At 32.7% G+C, this 25,394-nt stretch overlaps 7 protein-coding genes across 7 annotated transcripts; 3 read left to right on the forward strand and 4 right to left on the reverse strand.

The window, feature by feature from the left end:
* Positions 1-17: 17 nt before the first annotated feature.
* PHYBLDRAFT_166202 (hypothetical protein) lies at positions 18-1,490 on the forward strand (the record flags this gene model as incomplete). The annotated part of the gene is made up of 6 exons (XM_018435377.1): positions 18-42; positions 574-724; positions 762-826; positions 1,053-1,072; positions 1,178-1,258; positions 1,359-1,490. 6 exons carry the CDS (start codon positions 18-20, stop codon positions 1,488-1,490), a joined length of 474 nt encoding a protein of 157 aa, XP_018294268.1.
* Positions 1,491-2,444: 954 nt separating this feature from the next.
* PHYBLDRAFT_166203 (hypothetical protein) lies at positions 2,445-4,368 on the reverse strand (the record flags this gene model as incomplete). The annotated part of the gene is made up of 3 exons (XM_018435378.1): positions 2,445-3,133; positions 3,310-3,547; positions 3,697-4,368. 3 exons carry the CDS (start codon positions 4,366-4,368, stop codon positions 2,445-2,447), a joined length of 1,599 nt encoding a protein of 532 aa, XP_018294269.1.
* Positions 4,369-6,265: 1,897 nt separating this feature from the next.
* Positions 6,266-8,038, reverse strand: PHYBLDRAFT_166204 (hypothetical protein; the record flags this gene model as incomplete). Its single annotated transcript, XM_018435379.1, has 7 exons — positions 6,266-6,366; positions 6,475-6,545; positions 7,227-7,328; positions 7,431-7,464; positions 7,548-7,676; positions 7,747-7,908; positions 8,008-8,038. The coding sequence occupies 7 exons, from the start codon at positions 8,036-8,038 to the stop codon at positions 6,266-6,268; spliced, it is 630 nt and encodes a 209-aa protein (XP_018294270.1).
* Positions 8,039-8,648: 610 nt separating this feature from the next.
* On the forward strand, positions 8,649-10,710 carry PHYBLDRAFT_123524 (hypothetical protein). Its single transcript, XM_018428935.1, has 8 exons — positions 8,649-8,854; positions 9,009-9,137; positions 9,211-9,385; positions 9,484-9,560; positions 9,687-9,948; positions 10,065-10,076; positions 10,160-10,417; positions 10,492-10,710. Exons 1-8 carry the CDS (start codon positions 8,811-8,813, stop codon positions 10,651-10,653), a joined length of 1,119 nt encoding a protein of 372 aa, XP_018294271.1. The 5' UTR covers positions 8,649-8,810; the 3' UTR covers positions 10,654-10,710.
* Positions 10,711-10,735: 25 nt separating this feature from the next.
* Positions 10,736-11,972, reverse strand: PHYBLDRAFT_180585 (hypothetical protein; the record flags this gene model as incomplete). The annotated part of the gene is made up of 5 exons (XM_018438335.1): positions 10,736-10,915; positions 11,006-11,095; positions 11,304-11,387; positions 11,573-11,695; positions 11,826-11,972. 5 exons carry the CDS (start codon positions 11,970-11,972, stop codon positions 10,832-10,834), a joined length of 528 nt encoding a protein of 175 aa, XP_018294272.1. The 3' UTR covers positions 10,736-10,831.
* Positions 11,973-12,961: 989 nt separating this feature from the next.
* Positions 12,962-14,389, forward strand: PHYBLDRAFT_59769 (C2H2-type zinc finger transcription factor; the record flags this gene model as incomplete). Its single annotated transcript, XM_018440554.1, has 7 exons — positions 12,962-13,058; positions 13,194-13,242; positions 13,301-13,346; positions 13,473-13,585; positions 13,736-13,792; positions 13,929-13,991; positions 14,356-14,389. The coding sequence occupies 7 exons, from the start codon at positions 12,962-12,964 to the stop codon at positions 14,387-14,389; spliced, it is 459 nt and encodes a 152-aa protein (XP_018294273.1).
* Positions 14,390-20,475: 6,086 nt separating this feature from the next.
* On the reverse strand, positions 20,476-23,732 carry PHYBLDRAFT_59770 (hypothetical protein; the record flags this gene model as incomplete). The annotated part of the gene is made up of 6 exons (XM_018440556.1): positions 20,476-20,764; positions 20,928-21,144; positions 21,441-21,601; positions 21,934-21,944; positions 22,975-23,085; positions 23,712-23,732. The coding sequence occupies 6 exons, from the start codon at positions 23,730-23,732 to the stop codon at positions 20,476-20,478; spliced, it is 810 nt and encodes a 269-aa protein (XP_018294274.1).
* Between the last annotated feature and the right edge of the window lie 1,662 nt (positions 23,733-25,394).

Below are 25,394 nucleotides of genomic sequence, written 5' to 3' on the forward strand. Positions count from 1 at the left end.
GAAAGTGAGAAGGATGAATGCAGCGTATCGCTATTTTTTATTGTAAGTGTATTTGTAGCGATTTCTCTCTCTAGAGAGAAGCATACATTTAAGCATAATTTAAAAGCCAAGGTTCAGAATAGAAAGGGATCTATAAAACATTACCCTGGATCTAAAAGTCTGAGTCTTTCATGAATGAATGAGTAGCAGTAATCTTACGGGGGCAACGTTTCCTGGTGGAGCACGACGTTTCTATCTAACCGGACCAATTAATTGTGACTACATGTCCAGGGCCCGGCGTCTTTCTCTAATCCTTCAGGGGAAAATGGTGTGTCATGAAAAAATACGATATATTCATTGTATGCATTAGCTTTACTACTTTGTCCCCACACTTTGCGTATTCATCAATATCTCCCCAGACATCTAACTCTCATCTTTTTAAAAGTCACAGTCTGTCTTTGGGCAATTTAATAATGAAATGTTGTCTCATACAAAAATCAATTCCTGTATATTCAATCAATAACCGCTTGACCCTTATATTTAGACTTGACAATAAAGAAATAACAATTAGTCGCAAACACACTATATCAATAGCCAGTTATCCAGAAGATTATAAGGAGTTGCTGTCATTAGAGTGTGACGAAGTCTTGTTGGGTATTTTACTATTTATTGGCCTTCTTACACGTATCGTGCCTTTCTCTTTCTTTCACCTACTTGCATTCCCAGAGTTTGACAGCACAAACTGGTAAATAATCTCCACTCATACTTTTTTTTCTGCAAAGTACAAAGAAAACCTTTATAAGAATACTTTGTATCCTTGGGGACCAGACAAAATTATTTCGTACCGGTAAAGGGTCAAGATTTGTGGTCTGGTAGAATCAAAATGTCGACCCACCCACCAGGAAATGCCGTCTCCCTAAAATTACTGTTAAAATATGTATCAAAAATATAAAGCCTCGAATCTACAAGCGAAGTGAATTTTAAATATTTTGAAAATTTTAAACATGTATAAATGATAGAATAGTCTGATGAATATTTAAAAATAAAAAAAAAGCTCACTATATTTTATAGAGTCCTTACTCTACACGAAGATGTAAGCATAATCAATAGTATTATTGAAAACAACGGTTCCATTTCAGAGCAAGACATTTACGCACTCTAGCTTCCCATCATTAAGAAGATTACATCTATAAAAAAGATAATCAGAATTAAACAAGGGGAGACGATTAACCTGTTCACTACCAAGCGCAAAGAGGCCCAGTATTTTGATCATGAAAAAGTAAAAGGATCTAAAATTGATGTGCGTTTGCTGCTAGATTATGATAGAAACGAAATCGGTTTATGTGCTGGAAAAGTTTGGATAAATACCTACGATCCAGACAAGCTTATCCATGATAGAAGTAAATGCATTTGAGAATCAAAAGAAATCTGCGATCACCCGATTGAAACAGGATTGGGAAGAGACTAGAGGTGCGCACGGAGTGGGACTACGCAGTGAAAAACGCTATTGATAGCAGAAAATGTTCCTAATTTAAATATAGTGCAAAATGGGATATATATGTGCTGTATACACAATTATAGATTGCTGTTACAACAAGTGCTATACTTCAAAGGTAGAATCTTGCGTGAAAGTATGGTAAATAGTAAATAATTTATTATGCATGTAATGTTAATAAGATACAAACATACTACTATTAAAAAAATGGTATTTATCAACTCTACCATGTTTTCTTCTACTTTGAATAAGAGGTACTATTTTATAGATAAAAAAAAGAGAGCAAAAATGGTATAGGGCAATAAAATAAATATGATTCTCACAGGCAGTAGTGATAGTACTCGAATATACTTCTATATCTGGGCATCAGAAATATTTTACACCTGCTCTCTATCAGGTAGCGATTTTTCGGACGTTTAAGATATTTGGTGTGGACAGACTAAAAGTTCAAAAAAAAAATGGCAAAAAAAAAGAGCAAATATTCAAGTTATATTACTGGGCAAGAGTTTTAATTAATTTTGCCCTTTTTTTGCCCTTTTTTTTGAACTTTTAGTCTGTCCACACCACCTATTTGTTTCCTTGAATTCACATCTTGAGAGCAAGCTTAATCTACTGTTTTTGCTAAGAAAAAGAAACTGAATCGCAAGTAGACAAGAGATTTCGCTCGACTTCATTTCTTGTTTTGTATGTGTGGTGAAAAAGTTTATTCATTTTCGTATTTATTTATATATATATTTAATTTAAATTACAATGTGATTTATGGTATGTTTTTTTTATTATTATTATTATTAGTAGTAGTAGTAGTAGTAGTAGTAGTAGTAGTAGGAGTGGTAGTATTATACACAAAAAGAGCTGGTTCGGTTCGGTTCGGATTGAAGTTCAGGTTCAGGTTCTCAGGTTTGGGGGTTAGGATTTGGATATGGATTTTGATCGTGATTGAGATTGAGATTTGGGTTGGGGTCAGGTTAATTTATTTTACAGTTGTTTGCCGTTGATGGCAGATGGTCCCGTTTGCCAACATCTCCTCTAAGTCAACGTCTTCTCTTCGTCTCTTCATCCGCGCCTTGATTTGCTGCCTTTCACGCTCCAGCATGGCCAGAACAGTAAACTGTTCAGTTCGTTCTTGTTCAAGCTCAAGCGTTTTAAGCTTCTGCCAGCCGTTGTGTTTAACACACCGCCTGCTCTGGCGACATGCCATTTCGGGGTCTAAAGATGGAAGTTCTTCTGCTTCCCACTTGCTCTCTGGCCAAGAAAGGCGACAATCATAGCCACACACATCTTCATCGGCAGTAGGCTGTGTAGAAAGTGTGGCAAGGAAGGCAGTCTTGCGTTCGACAATCCCAATCATTCTCCGCGCACGTTTCTTTTCGTCCCTGACTCTCAGTAAACGATGTCCATCGTCCCGGTCAGCAAAGGAGCTGAGGCGACTCTTTGTGAGATAGCTGTGACGGTCTGCCAGGGATGAAGAGGAGGAAGATGAAGAGGATGTAACAGATGACCTGCGCTTTGATTCTGCGCAGGCAATGCGAGTCCGTGCTACTTGCATTCCGCATGCATCGCTGCAGTACTTTGACATTTGACCTTTTGTACCCATCCTAGCTGCCCTTTGGCAGACCGGATTTGCACAATGAGCTTTCCAAGATGTCTTTTTGCCTTCACCTAAAAATACATTTTTTCAAGAGAAAAATAAATAAATAAAGAAAAGTTAATACATTATGCATATATAAGTATGTGTATAAATAAGAAATATATATATATATATATGTGTGTGTGTGTATGTATGTACATGTACGAGTATGGGTACGGGTATATAGATATGATATTATTTCACGTACGTTTTGCACAGCTGTGACAGAAATAGTGGCCAATGAATTCACTTTGCTTTTCACTAATCCCAATACACTCGCCATGGAACCATTGATCACATAGATCACAGGCAATCATAAAGCGAGGGGCATCGTATGGTGTTCGGCAGAAGCAGTAGAGTGTGTCATCTGCAGCCGGCCCACTCCGGCTCAAGGTTTGGTCGGGTAAACTTTTGGAAACGGGTTTATTGGTTTGTTCTACTTTTGGCTATTACCAATTTTATTATTGTTTTTAGGAATGTGATCATGATTAGAATGATTAGATGAACAAATGTAAACATACACGCACACATAAACCTCTTAATTTTTTTTTGTTTTGTTTTTTTTTTCTTTTTCTTTCTTTATATATAAACTCACCTCTTCTTTTAGTAGAGGCTCAGCTGGTGCTGTGCGTGTCTCTCGGTCGACTCCGTTTTCATATTTCCAAACTAGGGCAGTCGTGTCCTGTGGAATCTCTGGGCTAGAAGTCTTTCCTTTTGTAATCCAATGTTGAACTTTTTTTAATGGCTTCTTCATCGTCGCCGCCGCTGATGTAGTCGATGTTACTACTGTTTTTGTTGTCGTTGTTGTTGTCGTGTCTGGTGTATGTCTGTCGATCACTGGTTCAGGACTTTCTTCGATTGTTTCCCAGGTTTCTGATGGTCGGGAAGATGGTCGGGAAAGTCTTTGATCTACTGTTGTAGGTGTATTCATAGTCATTGTTCCTCCTAGCCCTACTCCTATCCCCCCTCCTCCTGCTCCTGCCGCTGTTGTTGTTGTTGGTGTTCGATTAGGTGTTTCTACCGGCTGCCATTTCAATACTGGGCAATTCTGAGATTCTTTTGAGAGACGCTTTCGAAGAGGAAGGCGTTTGGAATTCCCAGCTGTATCTGATTTTGGGCGAGTAAGTCCAGGATCTAGGCATGGCTTTTTGTTGAGGTGATCAATGTTTATTGCTAGTTCAGGATTGAGCATCGAAGTGATGTCTAGTGCGGCTGAATTACGTTTTAATGCTTCATTGGAAGGACCATCTTGAACGTAAAGAGACATTGTTTTAACTCAAGGGAGGTTGAAAGAGAGAGAGAATATGTGTGTGTGTGTGAAAGAAGAAGAAGAAGAAGAGAAAGAAGAGAAAAGGAAAAGCGAATGAAAATAAATACTATACATGTATAAATAATATATGAGTATATAATTATTACTACTGTAAGGGAGGGGGGGTCAATTAAAAAAAAAAGTTCGAACGAACCTCAGAAATTCAAGAATATTATTGGATAAGAGTTTTAATTATTATTATTTTTGAAAATCTTGAACTTTCAAAAGGAAGTTCAAAAAAAAAAGTTCAACAAAAATGGATTGACCAGACTTCATCTATTGATTATTGGGCTAAGAAAAAAAAATTAGTGTGAGGAAGATGCGTAATACGTAGATACAATAAAATTTAGGTAAGTAAACCCTTGGATAAGCACAGAAGAAGAAAAAAACTTGTAAAAGAAGCACTTTAATCAGATATATTTGCGCTATTTATTATATAATAATAAGAAGGACAGAGGGAAAGAGAAACTATATGTATATAAAACACGAACTGTACAAGCATGTGCACTGTTGTAAATATAATTAACACCAGAAAGAAGTAACCATTGTGTGTTGATTTGAGGCTTATCTAACTAACAGCACAATTTTTTTTTCTTAATAATATAAAGAACAGCAATATTAATATGATGTAAAGCCGTTCTATTTCATTTGGTTTCATAGCAAAACCAAAACCAAAACCAAAAAACAACAAAAGCGACAGTATACTATGTCATTTAATATGCAAACAATGGTCTAAGCGAGGATATCAAAATTGTATTGTTGTTTTCTCACTGTATGTGGTAAAGCTACCGACCTATTTAAATTTTAGATACTTGTCTAGAGACCAAGTCTTTTATACAAAAATGCCTTGAATAGAAATTGTGTTGAACCAAGTCAGGAAGTTTAGATGTTCGCGTAGGGTAAATTACAATACTCCTAAGTTTATTACAAAGAAACAGAAACTATAGCTCGTAAACTATACGAACAACGCGAACTTTGTGGATAAGCTCAAAATGAGTAAATGATCTTAAGACAGAATGTATACTATGATGACATATTGAAATTAATTATACCTAATAAAATTGACAGTATTACATACCAATGTCTAATTTACCTTATACACTTTATTCTTTTTTCTTAGTATAAGCTTGAACTTTTCTTTTCTTTTTTACAAAGTGGAGGGGTCAAATTTAGATCGTTATTATTGGTTGAAGTTCATTCCAACCTTGGTTCCAACCTTTTTTTTAATTGACCCCCTCCTTCTTATGGTTGTTGTAGATTATATTGTACGCTTATATATCGATATATAACACAACAGGGTATAATATAAAGAAGAGCGAATTGGGAGAAAGCAATTTAGACTTGAGGAACAAGTGTTTCTTTTGATACCAGCCAAACTTCTTTGAAAGCGTTTTATTATACTTTTTCACTTGCAGTTCTTTCTCACTACGCAACTACTCACATGTTTTTCTGCAATTGTCAAAATAGATAAATAAAATCCCAGCTCCTTTCCTCTTATTCTGTTTCCCCTTTCTTCCCATTATTTCCCCTTCTTTCCCCTCTTCATCTCTATATATCTCTTCTGCATATGTATTTATATTAGAATTAAATAAAGATATATATAGGTCATCTAGTATATTACAGTCTTTCGATTGGTGCTTGAAGGGCTAATACATTGATATTGCTATGTGCGCATGTGTGTTTTGAATGATAGTAATAATATTATCACTTCTACGGACAGGATGAAATGTAAATTATATTTAATTATTGTCCTTAACATTTTCCTATATTATATTGGATTAATATATATGTATTAAACCCTTTTTTCATTCTTTCTTTCTTTCTTCCTTTCCTTTTTTGTGTTTCTGCTGATTTCCTAAGTTGTAATTCTTGGCGAATTATTTAACAATGGATTTTCAGGTGCTGGGTGAAATATCAATATCACAATTACCCACACCACAATTGATGCAACATTAACTACTCAAGTAAGCACAAAAAAAAACAAAGGAACAAAATGAATAGGTAAATAAATCAAGCAATTAAGCAACCAAATATTACTGATACGCATATATGTACAATACTTACTATTGCTTATAAGAAAATCAGCTGTCAGCTTATTGCCGTTAAGCATTTGTTTTCCTGTCAAACCATCAACACTGAGAATAATAAAACACAAGGAATCGATAAATATCGCGAGTGACAAGATACGATTCAACTCCTGGACAATAAAACCAAATGAAATGAGATGAAAAGATTAGATCCACTTATCAAAAAAAAGGCTTGCCTTGAAATAACCAAGCTTGCGTGTGATTGACCTTGCGTGAGAAGAGAGGCAAGAGTTGAACAATAACTTATTAAACCTACAATGAGACACCACTCCCAAAAGTGATAATATAAAAAGTGCTATATACATATATAGTCATGTTTGTGTTTCAGTATCGATAGCAAAAATAAAAAAAGGGAATTCTCCTTTGCAAGTACACTACCTACCACAGCCATATACAAGTTGAGGCATCACTTCTTTGTAGGCAGGAATATATACGTTTCGGGAATAATTGTATTGGATTACAGGAAATGCGATTATACTGACGCACGTCCTAGTATAAGAAACCAACTCAAATGTATTAACAGTCGTAGTGTTTTCTTCTCTTTACGATTCTGATTTTTAAAAGAACATAAGATACACACCCATACACATACGCGTGTGTATACAAAAGAAGGATAAGAGGTGGTAAAAGCCCCCCTCTACCCCCTCCTCTATCCCTTACACTCCAGCCTAGCTATTTCTTTACATTGTTACTATAGTTTTCTCTATCCGTTTATTTAATGCAACTCACCACACAATGTAACATTTGAACTCCTTACTACTCATGAACTTTGCACCAGCCACCAAGTTTGCCAAATAGTTCCAAAAGCATTGTAGTAGTAACAGAGTGCTACTATATTGATTACATATTGGACAATAGTTTTTTTTAATGCGTCGAATAATTTCTCATTCTAACTATATGTGCCTGTATATGTACATTAGGTATCAAACTTACGTCTGTAGTGAGAATCCTATGCAAAGACTGTAATCTGATTTGTAAATTAGAATATTTTAACTTTGAATGATTAATTTCACATCTTTATATGTATGTACGTATGTATGCATACATTACCAGTAGGTACAACATAGTCTTTGTTAGCTTGACTCCACAGCATCTCTGGCTTAGTAACGTATTGTCCATTGTGTTGGATATATCCTTCTTCATATTTTACTGTACTTGACGCTACATCTAATACAAACGCTATAAATAAGAAAGGCATAATAACAGCAATGACACTAGTAGTTGAATGTGCTTTAGTAAATATGATTACCATATGTCAATTGAAACGGAAGCATAATCAAGATCAGCAGCGAGACAATGGATTTGAGTTCTCCTTTCCGAATACGGCTCGGCGAGAAGCATTGAAATCTGTCCAATTGACAGACACGATATATGTACCATAAAGTGAGGTACGATATGGAAACAACCCTTTCTATTTATTTATGTAGTAAATCTGTCAGTCATCAAATATCAGATGGTTTACTCACATTTTCTTTTCTTGTTATTTTCTTTGGTTGATTGGACAGCTTACGAAGGAAACTAAAATCACTCAAATGGGTCATTATCAAAGAAGAAGAAGATTAAAATCAAAGGTGCTATCAAAGCTATTTTAACTTGAAGGAGTAATATATATAGAGAGCGAGAAAACACCAGCAGCAGCGGCGGCGGCAGAAAGAATATTGGTTTGTATTGCAGTAGGATTTATCAAATCCCTTGTAGTTTCCTTTTTTTCCCTTAGTTCTTCCATCCTTTCTTTCTCTCTCTCCCCCTGAGACGACAAAGGATAACAAGTGGAAAGTATAATTAGTGGTCTGCACTGGTGCATAACTTTGGTCTCTTCTATATATATATATATGTGTGTGTGTGTGTGTGTGTGTGTATTGTCGTCTGTATATACATGTGTACTAAGAGAATTACATGGACCTCTTGCCTTTCTTATTGGCAATTGACCCTACAAAATTTGATTCAGTTCAATTTGACACCACTCGAATGTTCATGATTGTATGTATATAATGTATATATATAATATAACAGATTGCCCTGAATTATTAATTTTCTTTTTGGGTTTCTTGTACTCATTAAATCAGAGTCACTTTCATATGGGATCAATTTATTTGGCTGACGTGGAAAAAGGTACAACACATTTTCGCTCTTTTTCATTGAAAGAATACGGTGTAGTAAGCAGGATTGTTGGCGCTGTATAAATAATCCAAATCTGGTATTCTTTTTATTTTTTTATATTATATATATTACCCCACACATATATATACATACATTTGATTTTTCTTTAGAGAAAAACTTTAGCAGGCCTTTACATTCTACTCATTCATCGCAATGGCCAAAGACGAAGGACAATCGACTTCAAGCGTTCGTACAGGGTAAATCATTAGCTCTCTATCTCTTGATATCCCTTGCTATATCTATCCTTCACTTTATTATAATTATATGTAGTAAGAAAAACAAAGCTTGACAGAAAGTACTCATCAATAATTATACTCTTACTTTTATTTTTATTTAATGATAATAAAAAAGACATGAGCTCAATCAAGCTGTTCTTGAAGCCTACCTCATTAAAAATGTACCTGGATTCATCGGCCCATTGCAGATTAGCCAGTTCAAACTCGGCCAATCAAACCCCACATATCTTTTGAAGGATGGAAAGTAAGTAACAGATAATTATAATAACATTAATTATAACATTTGGACTAACTTCTTTTTTTAAAAAAAAATGTAGTAAGCAGCAATATGTTCTTCGTAAGAAGCCCCCAGGTGCTCTTCTCTCAAGCACTGCACATGCTATTGAGCGTGAGTACAGAGTAATCCATGCAGTTGGTACATCCTCGGATGTGCCTGTCCCTAAAGTCTACTGCCTCTGTGAAGACGTTTCTGTCATTGGAACCCCATTTTATGTACGTATATTCTAATACGAAACTCTGTCAGTATATTTACCTATATAACAAAATATTAAATGCCGAAACACATTGTTTGATTTGAATTTACATATTAGGTTATGGAATTTCTTGCAGGTCGCATTTACTCTGACGTTCGCATGCTTTCTTTGCCTTATGAGGAACGCAGAGCTTGGTGAGTACTCAAAGAGAAGAATAAGAAGAAGATTATAATGCATAATGCATTAAAATTCATATTTAATTCAATTATGGTTATAATTTTGCTTCTGTTTCTGCTTCTGATTTTGCTTTTGCTGTGTAGTTGGATTTCTGCTGTTGAGACCTTGGCCAAGTTGCATAAACTGGACCACAAGGCTATTGGCTTGGATGGTTACGGAAAGGATTCAGGTTTCTATGCTCGTCAAATTAGATCCCTTGCCAAAGTTTCTGCTGCACAGGCTGAAGTTGAGGATAAGGAGACTGGTGAGAAGGTTGGACCTATTCCTCGTCTGAATGATATGTTTACTTGGTTCAAGAAGAACCAGGTTCCTGACAAGGCTACTATTGTACACGGTGATTTTAAGGTAATTTCACATACACATACACACACAGAGAGAGAGAGAGAGAAAAAAGGATATATACTAATACACTCCCACATATATATATATATATATATTTGAATTTCTATATTTCTTTGTAGATTGATAACATGGTAAGGAATCACAGTTTAACCGCAAGCAATGATAGCAAAAAAAAAGCATAATTCTAAGAATCCGATTTTTTCTTTTTGTTTAGATCTTCCACCCAACTGAGCCTAGAGTCATTGGTGTTCTTGACTGGGAGTTGTCTACAATCGGACACCCTTTGTCTGATCTTGCAAATCTCTTGCAACCCTTTTATGTTTATCCTTCTGATAAGATGACCGGGTTCAAGGGATTAAAAGAACTTCCTATTCCTGGAGCCGATGAGTTGATGAAGGCATATTCTTCCATTCTTGGACAACCCTATCCAATTGATCGCTGGATGTTTGCCGTTGCATTCTCTTTCTTTAGAGTAAGTCATTACACTATCAGCAAACGAACAAACACTGTATTTATTCTTCTTTCTTTTTTCTCTTTTTGGTTTAGCTTTCTGTAATTACACAGGGTATTGCTGCTAGAGTTGCTCGTAAACAGGCTTCTTCTGCACAAGCAATGTATTATGCAGTCATGTTTAAGCCAGTGGCCAGAATGGCTTTGGAGATTGTAGATGAAGGTGATTTGGTTCAGAACCCTGTTAGTAAACTATAAGTTATTTTCAATGAAAATATAAAATATAAAAATAAAAATAACAATAACAATAAAAAAGCATATTAAAGAGCCTGTATATTTTGCATGTGGTGCATGTTGATCGTATCGCACTTTATTAAATTATACACATGTTTCAATGTATCTTGTTTGCTGGGCTGTATGTGTTTCTATATGCATTTTAGAGACCTTTAAGAGCCATTGCACCAGCAACCAGCTGCATAAGTTTAACTGGATCTTCTTTAACATCACCTGTTTGATAGTACTAGTAAAGTATGCGTTTGTGAGATTTAAAAAATCCTGGGGTTGTTTTTCTTTTGCTGTTGCCGTTGTGGATCTATCCATTATGCTTTACCTTTTGGATACGTTTCAGATCTCTTATCTGGTCCAGTTGATCCAAAGCCACCACATCTCCCTTGATATTATCTTTCATAAAAGCAATTGCCTATAAAAATGTACACGTATTATAAATATAAAGTATATTGTATTGTATTGCATTTAATATTTAAATTATAAAAAAAACGATATCCCAATTTTAACACATACCCAAAGTATTTTCTCTTCTCTACTTCTTTACTTCTTTGTGTCTCACTTTTTTTTTACATCTACAAACACGTAGGCATATGCATACGCACAAATAAACAAATATTTACCTCTTCACTGGTTCCTCCAAGTTTGACAGCGATAATATCAGTCGTGGTGTCTTCAATACCAAATCTCTTTAAAGATTGAGAAATCTAATTCAAGTTTTGTACACAATATTCATGTGTTTGTTTATTTGTTTGTTTGCTTATTCTTTTTTCCTTGAAACACATTACACATTGCACACTGCACATTACAAAGTAAATTAAGCTGAACTAAACTAAACTACTATATCATATACACAATAATTCAGTAATTAATTTCTTATTAAATCACATACATGAATAGTCGATGAAAAGTCGAATACAATCTCGGAATTAATATTGTGGGTTTTGAGCTGGTTGTGTTTTTCATCATGTGCAGCTCTGTTTGCAGCCAACATTACATGAAAAGGATTAATGACCTTTTATATATATTAAATATATTAAATATTTATTGATAATTGTTCTTATTATTATTCTTTCTCTTTCTCTTTTTAATAATTATATTAAATTATCATTGTAATAAGAATATGAATATGAATGAAATCTAACCAATTCAGCATTGACAAGCGCGCAGGCCATTGTAGCGTCTTGGTTAATCAATCGTTGGCGTAACTCTGGTGCATTTGTAACATTTCGGAACAGACAGACGTGAGCTTGTCCGCGTACGGGATGTAATTCAAGTTTGTAAGATTCCATTATATTTTTATATATTTATATATATATGTATATGTATACGTACATGCTTACAGTTATATACACACACACGGAGATGAGGAGTATAAGCTTGTGTATTAATGCGCACAGTCTAGACAATTAAATGATTCGTCAGTGATGCTTTGTGAAAAAACAAACGTGCACCCTTGTTGGGTTAGTACTATGATGTTTGGACACAAAAGAGAGAGAGGGAGAGAGAGAAAAAAGACTTCCAATCATCAAATATGATGCACTGCGCCTCTTTTATCTTATATATATATATATATATATCATACGCACAACACAAATTGTATCACGGGCGTTTTAAACAAGCCAAACCAAAAATAAAACTAAAATCATAATAAATACACATACAAATACGCACATACATACACACATACAAAGATATATATATATTGCATGTATTATGTAGTCTGGTTTCAACACAAAAGGCTAAGTAGATTTTGTATTATATTGTGATTATTTTGTATTCTTTGTATATTCAAAACACAGGAGGTTCGATAAATGTATTATATACATACACACAAATGCAAGTACAAGTACAAACGGTAATAATAAAATAGGTAAGTAGGTAGGTAAGGTTTTGTGTACAACGGGTACATGTCAAGTACAACCAAATAATATTTATTTCATGGGTTGCAAGTAATATATTTATATATAAAATATAATATGTATTATGTATCATGTATCATGTATCATGTAGCGTATAATGTATGTAAGTAGTGTATATATTTATTGCAGAGGTACGTGCGCCAGGAGCTTGTTTTATTGCCGCATATTATTCTTTGTAGAAATCCCAGTATATATTTGTGCAAATTTGTAAAAATAAATAAAAACAAAAAAAAACAGAAATACTATTTACGATTGCTGCCACTTCTCTTCCTTCTTCTTTTTCTTCTGCTTGGATCTGTATTTATACTTGTACTTCTTCTCCTTCCTCTACTTATTATATTTCTACTTCAACTACAATCATGGACATTATTGAGTTACTTCACCCAAGTGAGTCAAATAGCACGCGTGAATCAAAAAGATATCCATGTAGGTGGAAAGACTGCCCAAAGGCATTTAGTAAGTTCAAAAGATGTAAATCACACAAATACGCACCCACCCTCACCCCCCCCACACACACATATATATATTATCTTGATTTTCTTTCTTCTTTAAAAAAACACTAATGAAACAAAATAAAAAATAAAATAAAAGGTCGACCGTCTGACACAGCTCGGCATTATAGAATACATGTTGACGACAGGTATATAAATCAAGCAACTATATCTATATGACTATGTATATTCATACGTATCCTCTAGACCGTTCCAATGTCATATCCCTTTGTGTGAAAAGCGATTTATTCAAGTGAGATTATATACATACATTAGATTGTTTTTCAAGTTTATTTGAAAAATTACCATTATTATTTTTCTTTAGTTAATATATATATATATATATATATATATATATTGGGGGTTTTCTTTGTATTAGAAATCTGCACTGACTGTTCATTTGCGTACTCACTCTGGAGAGCGGCCGCATGTGTGCGAGAATATCAATTGTAAAAAAAGTTTTGGCGACATTAGCTCTCTTGCTCGACACAGGTAAATATGCAGGCAGGCAGGCAAGCATGGGAACACACACACACACACACACACATATATATATATATATTAGAATCAACATGAATATCATGAATAATACAGGATTAAATAATATATATATATAATTGTATTTATGTATTTATCATTCAGACGGATACACACTGGTAGTAGACCATACAAATGCCATTTAGAACATTGTCACAAAAGGTATTTTAAATATACATATAATGATATTTTTTTAAAATACACGAGTTACATATAACAAAAAAAAAAGAAAAAAGAAATAAATAACCACAGAAAATATTCTTTTTTGTATATGTACTTTTTATTTTTATCTTTCCAGTTTTACAAAAAAGGCACTTTTGGTACGACACAGGAAGAAGTGTCATGACCAGAAAACAAGCGAGTAAAGAACAGAGCCAAGTTAATCCAAAATTAAGAAAAGAGAAGGAGCGAGCGAGTAAATATTATGTGGATATATAAATCAATATATATAAGTAAATAAGAAAGAAAGAGTATCAAAAGAAAAAAGAAAAAATATTTGCAAGTTCATCTTGTACGCTTGCAAAAATTCCCTTATATATATATATACATATAAACTTTAACTGAATATAACTTTTGTGCCTTTCATTATCGTATTCCCCACACACTCAAGTAATAGTTAAGAAGGAATCAAGTAATAAATTACTACACAAAGAAGAAATGTACGTAAAATATTGATATACTCTAAACTAAATTTTGAATAAATAATTATTTTTTTTACCATATAGGGGGTTTCACCAGTTCTCGATGCTTGTCATTTAAAAAAACAATAATAATTCAGAGGCACTTTAATTATTGTCCAATAATAGTCAATGTCGAAAGAAAAACTGTTGAGTGCCTTGAACACTTTCTGAGTAAAATACTTGGGTATATTATTAAAGCTGGTCAATCACAAAACATTCTCATTTTCTCTTTATATAAATACATATATTTAATTAAAAAAGTAATTGGCGTCATTTACGATTATTCTATAAGAATGCAAAAAGAAAGTTAAAGAAATACCTTTTGGTTCTCTTCAGCGTAGCTTAAATATATTCGGGATAAACCAATATATTCAAATGGCGCATTTATCAGAGCGGTAAAATATACTCGATTTCTTTTTGGGCAAGCGACCTTTTTTTGCCTAGCACTGTAGTAAATGGCAGACATTATAACTCCGCGACCGTAGGAATTATAATGTTTGCCAATAGAATCTTGGCTTTTAGTAAATTAAAAGTATTTACAGCGAATACTATTTATTGGAGTTAAAATTACTTTTTATTTAATCCAATAAAATCGTTTAAAGTAGCAAAATTATACCTTTTTTTAGATATCTCTATTCTTATAATTGGTTCAACAAATACACGGTTTTATTTTGGAATTTTATAGTTTTTATTGATCAAAATAATACAAGTTGAATATAAAGAAGTATGGAAAGAAGAAGTACTATCTTTTATGATATTTAGTAACAGTTTAAGCTATAAAGTTACTAAATAATATACATATATCTGTTTTTATGTGATACTTTTTACATTTTTTTAGCTAAAAAAAAAGGCTATTCTCTAGATACTATGATATTGATGAAGATATGTATATTGCTTAATTGATTCTTTTTAATCAAAGAGTATAAACCTGCTTTGTGTTAACATTGTCATGTCTGATTCATACTTTTGAAAAACAAGAAGACAGATTCCTTGCAATTCTCTAAATCTACCGAGATTTCTAATGAGCATGCGAGCAATCTTGACAACCAAATTGTACTTGATGCATATATTTTTCTGTCAATTCTTCTCGGATTGCTTTCTTTTGTCAACTTTGCTGATTCGTATTTTATTAATACTAGCCTTCATAGTTATTAAGTGTGTTCCTTTTAGAGACTTTTAATAATTCTAAGCCTTGTGAAAAAAAAATAGAAACAAGTCCTTTTAGATGTACCAATCTAAATTGTTTGGAGAATATGGACGGGTCAGAGGTTATGCATCGTTTGTGGAATCGGGATCTTGCTGCTGTCCTGAACTTCCGACATATACTTAACAATCTGAGATATGATGGGACTATACCTGTAAGGTTCACCCGCGTCATTCGGATTGGACGTATCAGAAGACAAGCAGAAGAAAATCTCCAGGAGGGTCGTCGTTTGAGACAAAGATTGACTAGAATTCAAAGAAGATGAAAAAATTCCGTCCTGGTTACCGCTCAGGGCCCACCCAAGCTACCGCTGATAAGCCATTAGATTTGAATAACTTGGTATTTATTTTTGTAATGGGTTGAAAAAGCTAAGAAAAAGATGTTTTGCTTTAACTGCAAAAAACATGGTGGGGTAAAAAAAAAGTAGAATATAAAAGAGAGAGAGAGAAATTGGTGCATAATTAAAACGCAAGTACAAGATACCCTAAACCCCGGAAAACTTGCAACAATTTACTAAAATCGCCTATTTTTTTTCTATAGGGTAGCCAATAAAATAATTTAAAAAATAAATCGAACCTTAAAAGGGGATCTCAACTGTCCACCTTTAATAACTTTAATAAGCAGTACAAAAAATCTCCCAGAGCAGGAACACTCTCCATTTTAAAAGTATTGTACACTCTTTCCGGAAATTATTGGTGCAAAAATAAAAACAAATTTGGTGCAAAAATAAAAATCAATTTGTGCCATTCACCAGCGTACGAGGGAATTGCATCGAGGGAATTGAGCCACGTCATATACGATTCCGATTGTTATTCAGCATCTGTTTTTTAATTCTTTACTAAAATACCCTGCCCATTTTTATTTTTTTGTTAATGATTTGTTTCATTTTGGCTATATAAAATGAGCTTTTTAAAGTATGGTCATTTAGTATATTCCTTTTTGTAACTAGAGTCCTTATTTTAGAAATTTTGTCAATTCGGAATCGAATAAATTACTATGAAAAGTAATTTTTCTTTCAATTCCCTCGTACGCTGGTGAATGGCATTAGTGCAAAAATAATGATAAAATTTGGTGCAATTTTTTACCATTTCTCTGCTTAATTCATCTTTTTTGGTGCATTTAGTGCATTCCATTTTTGCACCAAATAATTTTTTGTTTTTGCACCAATAATTTCCGGAAAGAGTGTACCATATAAATGGGTTGATTTTTCGACAGTCCAAAATCCGTTCTTTTGGGGGGTTCTTTAATGGTAAAATATTGAGAGAGAAACCGTGTACCTTAGTTTAGAGAAAGTTTTTTCTATACACTTGTCCACTACCTGTTGGTCGATTTCTGAAAACCTGACTTGTGTCTGATAATCTTGGCTGATAGCGGATAAAAACCATTGTTAGCTCGTCGGCTTCTTTCAAATAGGTATGATTCGTTGAAGTCTACTCCCGAATTATCTATTTTTTTTTCAAGGCTACACTATTCCACAATCCACGTTTTCAATTTCTCTCAAAGTGCTTGCTTATGCTGATAATTTCTTAACCTTCCTCAGCGATTACCGCATTCTATAGGGGTCAAACACACGCCATTATACTCTCTATTATCATGTTCGTCACATCCAAAATAAATGATTTCCCCCTCCTGTTTGCCTGGAGTTCATCTTGGTAGGATTGTTCCTATTCCTCGCCAGCAATTTATTTCCGCTATCCCACAGCGCGATGAATATGGTGCCAAACTTTTCAATGATATACTTTTGTATACAAAGCTACACTCGAAAAATTAACTTTTACGCCCATTTCTGTGCAACAATCGTTAATTCCCTTGTACTTTCTTGTCTTTGACATACTATTCGTCTCGTCCGAGTCCTACATTTTATTTTCTCGTAAAACCTTTCTATCTATTATTGGTAAGTTCGTTATGCCCCGTATATTTCCAAAGATAAAGGATTCTACATTATGTCTTCCTCGGTCTGCTGGGGAATTTTGCGCCCATTTTCCAGCTACGCAACAATATACTTCAGTTGCAATAACCTCTTCTTATTCCTGCGTCTACAATTCTTCCGATTCCTATACGTTGGCTACGAGCACATATTTATATATATATATATATATCCTTTAAATTCATCTCTCCGGAAAATCGATCCCGCTTTTTTCTTTCTTTCTTTCTTTTTTATTTCCTACAAGTCGAAAAGATACTTTGCCTTTGTTTTCTGTACTCTCTTTATTTTGCTCTACTTATGATAGGCTACCTTCGTTAAACATACCTTCTTTTCTTTCTTTTTCTACATTTATTTCTTTTCCTTTTGATGTTATATGGTACCCTATGCCACATAATACCTTTCTTCCTATTTTTTGATTTCCTCAACTGGTGGTATCTGATGTCTTCTACTATTACTCTTTACTTCATTTCTTTTCCCATCGTTCTCCACCTTACCAACCAGCATATCCAAGAATCCCCGAACAAAGCCTTCCGTGTTTTTAGTATTCATACTGATATCCTACGGTCCTTTCTCTCCTTCTCTTCTTTATAGTAATTAAGTTGTATTTTGAACAATTTAATAAAATGTCTAAAATAAAATAAAATAAAAACGTCGTGGCCTACCATGAAATGTCGTAGCCTTAAGATCGTTGTTTGACTGAGACTCATATATATATATATAACCCATTTTAGGATAACAGGAAATAATTTTTAATCTATGAATTTTTTATAGGACCTTGGTTATTGTATTTTATTTTTAAAAAAAAAAATGAAAAATGAAAAATGAAAAATGAAAATGAATATGAATATGAAAAAAAAAATCTAATGAATAATGATATTATTCTTTTTGGTTGTTATGGTTATGGTTATGGTTATGGTTGTAGTTGTAGTTGTAGTTGGCATATAAAGTATAATAAAAATAAAAAATAGAAATAGAAATAGTAATTTACACACATAGTAATAATAATAATAAAAGAAAAAGTAAAAATAAAGAAAAATTGATGTTCATGCTTAGTTATAGAGTAGAGTGAAGTTGAGTAGAGTAACTTAAAGTAAAGTAAGGTACCGTAGAGTAAAATGATAATAAATAGATAGGTAAGAAAAAAATAATAAAGTTAAAAATAAAGTAAAGTAAAGTAAAGTACAGTAACTTTGGGTTTGTAATAATGGATGGGTCGTCTTTCGCTCTTTCTTTCTTGAGTTACAAAAAAGGAAGAAGAAAAAGAAAGGAAAACCTTGACTTATTCTGCAGAATTAGGTTTCTTTGGGCACATCCTACACCACAATAAAATTTAATATTAATTTCAACTCAACTCAATTCAATAGAATTCAATTCAATAGAATTCAATTCAATAGAATTATCTATATTATTACTATTTTACTTACATAGAGTAATGACCCTTTTGGCCACAATGGATGCATCTTCCGTCAGACATGTTTTTGTTGTTGTTGTGTAATGTAATTGATTGGCTTGTGTTTTTTTCTTTGAGCTTGAGCTTGAGCTTGAGCTTGAGCTTGAGATTTTGGTATTTTGGTGTTTTGGTATTTAGGCTTGAAGCTTGAGGTTCTAGGTTTGAGCTTGATACTTGGGGGGTGGTTAAATTAACCGAGCAATAAAATTATATAAGAAAAAAGAAAGGAAATATATGTGGTTTATATATGTTTTTTTTGTATAGAAAGAAGAAAAAGAAAAAGAAAAAGCAAAGAAAATAAAAAAAAGCGATTCTTTTATACGTGACAAAATATAGAATATATTTTTGTATTCGTTGCTCAAGATTACTTTATTTAGCACCAACAAAATTTATATGTTACAATACAATACAATAAAACACAATATAAAAAAAATAGTAATAGTAATAGTAATAGTAATAGTAGCTTTTTTTTCTTGCGATATAAACATTTGCCGATCATTGCCGACACGTGGCAGACCTGTCTCACAATAATAATAATAATATATATATAAGCGAAAAATTTCGTTGCCCTGGCGGAATGAATGTGACTTGACACTTGGTTACCATGGAGAAAGAACAAAGAAAAAAAAGAAAGAAAAAGAAAAAGATTAGTAACCATAGTAATCGTAATAGTCTATTCTTATTAAGAATAATTTATATATATATATGTAAATTTTTTGACAAAATAAAATAAGATAAAATATCAAATCAAATCAAATCAAATCAAATCAAACCAGAATTTAGCCTTGACTTTTCCTTGACTTTGCCCTTGACTTTGCCCTTGACTCTGAATTTGACTTTAACTCTAATTTGATCTTGACTACAGGCATTATCCATAGAAGTAAAAAGAAAGAATAGTAATTTTCTCTTTTTACTATTACTATTATTATTATTATAGGCCTCTCAGTAATATACCAATCGAAAATCTCCGCCTTATTAGAAATATTAGAATTATTGTAATAATTTATTATTATTATTACTATTATTATTACTATTACTACTACTGCGATTACTACTATTACCAACCTACTGTTTATATATATATATAGAAATATTTTAACGGAGTTGCTGGTATCAAACGTGGCTAAACGTGGCTAAATGTAACAAATATATTTCATACATTAATAGTTCTTACACAGCTATTGTAGAAAGAGAAATACAGATAGAGGCATATATTGTGTAATTATGACTATATATATAATATAATATAATTAAATATAGTATTATTTATTTATTTGTTTTAAATAAAAAACTTTTTTTTTCTTATTTTGATATATTCAATTCAATTCAATCACTGTTCTTTGGTCAAACCCGAAAGAAGTAAGAAAAATAGGACTATACTATATATACATAAATAGTCTGTAATGATTAGTACAAAAAGAATAGCTTTATATACACAAATCGTCGTTTAGTAAGCTTCTAATCATGTAAATGAGACCTGCCAGATTAGGCATCAAAAAGATTTGTTAGTTCTAGGGAAAGCCCCTTTTTGTGTCATTGGAAATTGTGCAAATATTATATTCTACAATACAGTGTTTCTTGAAATCATTCGCACACTTGATAAAAAAATCGTGCATTGGCGTTCATTAAAGCAGTTTTCTGTTTAAACAATCTTCGGATTTTGTTATGAAGATATGCAAAAGCCTTGTAGGTCCATAGTAAGCACTTTGTTGCAAGCTTCTCTGATTTTTGAAGACAATTCTTCCCCTCTTCCAAGAGCGCTTCTCTCTTTACTTTACTCTTGTATACTAGCCAAAATTTCTCAATGGGATTGAGTTCAGGTGAATATGGCTGGAGATAAACGCAGCTATAGCCATGAGCTTCAATATAATTTCTAATATCACCATGGTTATGGATAGGACAATTGTCTGTTATTAGATAATACCCCTTGGACTTTTCGTATTGATTCATTATATTTATTGTTTTAGCGACGAAGTTGAAATAATATCCAATTACGGTTCCGCTTTTTCCTTTCCCTGGTTTTTTGGTAGCTTCACCTAGCCATTTTCTTTATGAAGCAATGAACCCTTTGGGTCCTCAAATCTACGCTTATCACACTTAAGTGAGATATAGCTCCTACGATAGTATGCGATTCTGCTCTTGTTTTAGGAACTTCTACTATTGGTGCCTCTTCTACCGTTTCCCATGGCATACTGCGCTTCAAGTTGATGTTAAAAACCGACTCATCGGTAAAAACGCAGTTGGCCAAATAATCTATACCAGTCTTTAAAATCTCAGTAACCCATTAGAATCTGGCCTCTATCTTCGCTTCACTATTGCGTTCTTCAGATTGGGAGTGAGCTCTTTTGAGTAATATATTGCATCTAGTAGTAATAAATTTGTGGGGAAACGATCTTTATATGTCTAGATCTGTAAACTGACTAGTGAGTCTCTCTATCATCTCATCCAAAACAATGCTTGGCTTTTGATTTATGAGATCTATCAGATACTATTTTCGTTCAGAATTTGCTTCTTTTCATGCTAGAAGTTTTTTCTTTGGCTTTAGTCACTTTTAGTAATCTCTCTGAAGATTTGAGATTGATATGGGGTAAAAGTAGTTATTGAAGTCAGAGGATATTGGTCATCGTCAATCTCCATCTGGTATTCAATAATTTTATTTCCATTCTCATCCGTCAATATACCATCACCATCGCCATAATAAAAGGTTGCTATTTAAAAAAATATTTTGTATTTCTTAGTAAAAAGCAAAGCAAACGTAATTTAACTTTACACAAATATCTTTACTTTTTTCTCAAATATTTCTTATACTAATTCTTGAATTTTCTTTCATAAAGTGCACGACTAATTTCGAAAGACACCATACAATACAACAGTGCAGTCTTCTCTACTTCCTCCTCATCCTCCTGATTATCATCAGTATCATCATCATCATTACCATTATCACTATCATCTCTTGCTTAGCTGTTTTGTGAACACACAATCTAGACATATACTGTTACTCTCTTTGGAAATCCCAATCACCTGGACCACCACCTTCTACCTTTTTTATCCAGCTATTTAATTTTTGTGTCTTTGTTTGTGTTCATATTTTATTCTGGTCACACTATACCACGGGAGGAATCCAAGCTTGGTTATACACACACAAATGTATATATATTTGTATGTGTGTGTATGTGTAATGAAGAATAAGAAATATGATGATAATAATGAGAGTGTTCTTTCTCTTCTTCTTGTATACTGATAATACCAATTGTACTAATGACACTAACTCTACGGGAAATCAAATGCGTGCTTAGGCGTGTAATTTTTTAATGTGCTCCGGGGTGTATTTAGAGGTGTATTTTCTATTTTTGTTCAAAAGGTTTTTCTCTTCCCTTTTTCCCTTATATGTATATATGTAATAAGATGTATACATATATAGATATAAAATTATAGAAGTATATAACTATATACACATGCGTTTATTCATAAAAATATAGAAAAATAACACAGTGCTCCTAAAATTCAGTTGGAGGATACTTAAGATGTGTTACTGGAAGCAAAATGTCAAGTCCAAATACTTGGATTTGTCGCACAAATTTATGCATCAAGGAGTCTAATAAATAAATAGATAAATAAAGCAATGTGTTTCAAATTATATACTACTGTTATTAGAACCAGTATTAGTATTAGTATTAGTTTGAATATTATATATTATTTGAAACAAATTAGCTATTTAGTTTTTTTTTCTTTTTCTTTTTATTTCTTTTTTCTTCTTCTGTTCTTGGCTGGTATACAAAACCAATACACACACACACATGGACCAAAAAAAGAAAATAAGAGAACAAAAAAAATCTTTTGTCTAATGAGACCGTGCACCCACGCGCAGTACGTTCATTACACGTGGCTCCCAAACTGACTATTTCGTGTCAGGGTAATTTTTGAAGATCAGCATAGATAAATAAAGATGTATTTATTCGAAGAAATAAATAATTAGGCGAGAGAGAAAGAAGGAGATATAAGGAATTAATGAATGAAGGAATGAATTGGCGAATTAAAGGAATAAGGAAACGGCTCCAACCTATCCTGTGGGGACCCTTTCACCTTGAAGTGGAATATTGTCGGGCTTGGAACAAAATAAGCAAGATAGAAAAGGAGAAGCAGAGAAAAGAAATCGGTAATCGGTAATCGGTAATCGAATGGAGCAATTACTTTCTATATAAATAATTATATATATCTAAATACAATAACAGGTTATGGTCTGCGTTACTCGAGTCCAATTGGTGCAAATTGATCATAATACAAAATGTTTCCATATATCAAATTGTCGCCTTGTCAAACCATTTCTTTTATTTTTCTTTACGAGTTAAGCTTATAGAACACCAATAGCTAAACCTCTTTTGTATTCTTTCTTGACTCATCAAACTATCCTCTTCTGTACATTCCCACAGCTCAGCCCTAACCCTAATCCTGCCGGATACACTTTACTTTCCTTACACGTTTAAGTCTAATTCATTAGATGCTATCAAAGGTGGTTACAAGTAATAAAAAGAGAAAGAAGCTACTGCAGTAATTATTAGTAGTTGATCATTTTGATCGATTGAACCAATATGTGGGTATAATTTCTAAAGAAATAGTAGTAGCATCGAAAGATATGTTACCACCACTTCAAAAAGCAAAATACATATCTAGTTTTCTTTTGGTTCTCTAGCAATGAGCATAATATTTTGTAAGAGGGATCGAATGTACATTGAGAGAAACATCAGATTTATTGATATCAAAGATGTTTTATACAAAGCTATAAGAAGAAATCATATCAGGTGTAAACAAAGTCTTCTTACAGCATTGGAACTACCCATCATTTTAAGATAATAATACTATACAATAAAGTATAGTATTTTGAGACTATGAATAGATAAATTATATCTACTTCTTTTTTTAAAGGAAATATCAGCATTGTATATACACAACGAGGTTGTAAATTTAGTATAAATATTAATAACAGCTGAATGTATACGAGAGAAATTTGATCGTAATTCCATACCTACCTAATGTAAACTGTCGTTAAGTGCTAGATTTGCTCACTATACAAAAAATGATAATAGTATAATTTAATCTTTGTAAAGTTTCGCACAATTTAAAATTTTGAAATTTTACATTTTTTTTTTGAAGAGTAAGAGCAGCTTCAGCAGTTTCTTTATCAAAAAATAATAATCTTTAGAGTTATTGTTTTTGGCATCTTTCCTTCTTCTAAAAGGTGAGCTTTATAGTTGAATTTCTTTTTCGTAATATATATATATGAAATAATATAAAGGACAGAACTTTTAAAACTCTTAAAATATTCTTCAGGTGTAAAGAATATAATCTAAATTTTAAAGATATACTTTTTTTTTGATTTTTTTCTTTACTTTATTTCTAGATTTGAATGTAAAGATTTTGTGTAAAGAGACTGGGAGAGTTGCTCCAGAGCAAATATCTGCTATGTATATTTTTTTTTTATTTTGTGAAAATAGTATAAATGTTTAGGATTCTATAGAAGTATCCGGACATTTAATATCTAAATAGATATAGTCGGAGTATATAAATCAGAATGATCCGGTTCTCGGTCTTGTCTCTCCTCAAGGTCGGTCTTTAGAAATTAACAAGGAATAAATCTGGTGATTACTTCGTTTTATATTTACATATATACATTTTACATAATTATGTATTAAAAAGACTACATTTTGTTCTGATAAACTATTGACTTCATATGTTTCAAATATTTAGAAGTTTGAATATTGATATGTAAGTCTTTATTATGTAGCAAGTACAGCTGTGTTAATGACAGACAATATCTTGAGTTCCAATGTAACCAATCTAGAAGAAGAAGAAAAAGGTTAAAATATTGTGTAGACTCACCTACTCACTAAAGTACACACACGCACACACACATATATATATATTTATATATATAAGAGAGAGAGAAAGTAAGAGAGAAAAGTCTTTCAATAAGAGCTTTAATTTCAAGAATTATGCACTCTCAAGTTACTCAAAGAACTTGTTATGGATATATTTTGGACGCACAGTTTTACTTGCTAGTTTTGTAGTGAGCCAAAATACGTGTCTTTCTTTCCTTCTTCCTTGCTTGATTGACTGGATTTTCTATTTGTTACGGTATATACAGACACATAAAGATATTCAAATACATTAAAGCCACATATTTCTCAAAGTTTTATCTATAAATCTTGTTGTTTTTGAAAAAGACAATGTAATTGAAAGTTGAAGCAACCAATATCCAAAGTCACAACTGGTTTTCTCTTTCTGTTTTTAAAACATTTGCATACTGATTGCCCAAAATTCCGATGCTAGCCCCGTCCTCTCTCTCTTTACGTTCATATTTTTCTTCTCTTCTTCTTCTCCTCTTTTCCTTGATACTGTATACTCTGTGAGTCTAAGTGTTCAAGCACACACAACATAATCGCCAAAGAAAATACGCAGTGACATTAATATATATATATATATATATGTCTTAAAACAACAACCAA

The sequence above is a fragment of the Phycomyces blakesleeanus genome (assembly GCF_001638985.1).
Source record: "Phycomyces blakesleeanus NRRL 1555(-) unplaced genomic scaffold PHYBLscaffold_6, whole genome shotgun sequence".
NCBI classification, from domain to species: domain Eukaryota; kingdom Fungi; phylum Mucoromycota; class Mucoromycetes; order Mucorales; family Phycomycetaceae; genus Phycomyces; species Phycomyces blakesleeanus.

Excerpts from the sequence above, each read along its gene's own strand:
- PHYBLDRAFT_123524 (XM_018428935.1), top strand. The coding sequence starts at position 8,811 with ATGGCCAAAGACGAAGGACAATCGACTTCAAGCGTTCGTACAGG. Across the intron at positions 9,561-9,686 it reads TATGAGGAACGCAGAGCTTG|TTGGATTTCTGCTGTTGAGA; the intron begins GTGAGTACTCAA and ends TTTGCTGTGTAG. Across the intron at positions 10,418-10,491 it reads TTGCATTCTCTTTCTTTAGA|CTTTCTGTAATTACACAGGG; the intron begins GTAAGTCATTAC and ends TTTTTGGTTTAG.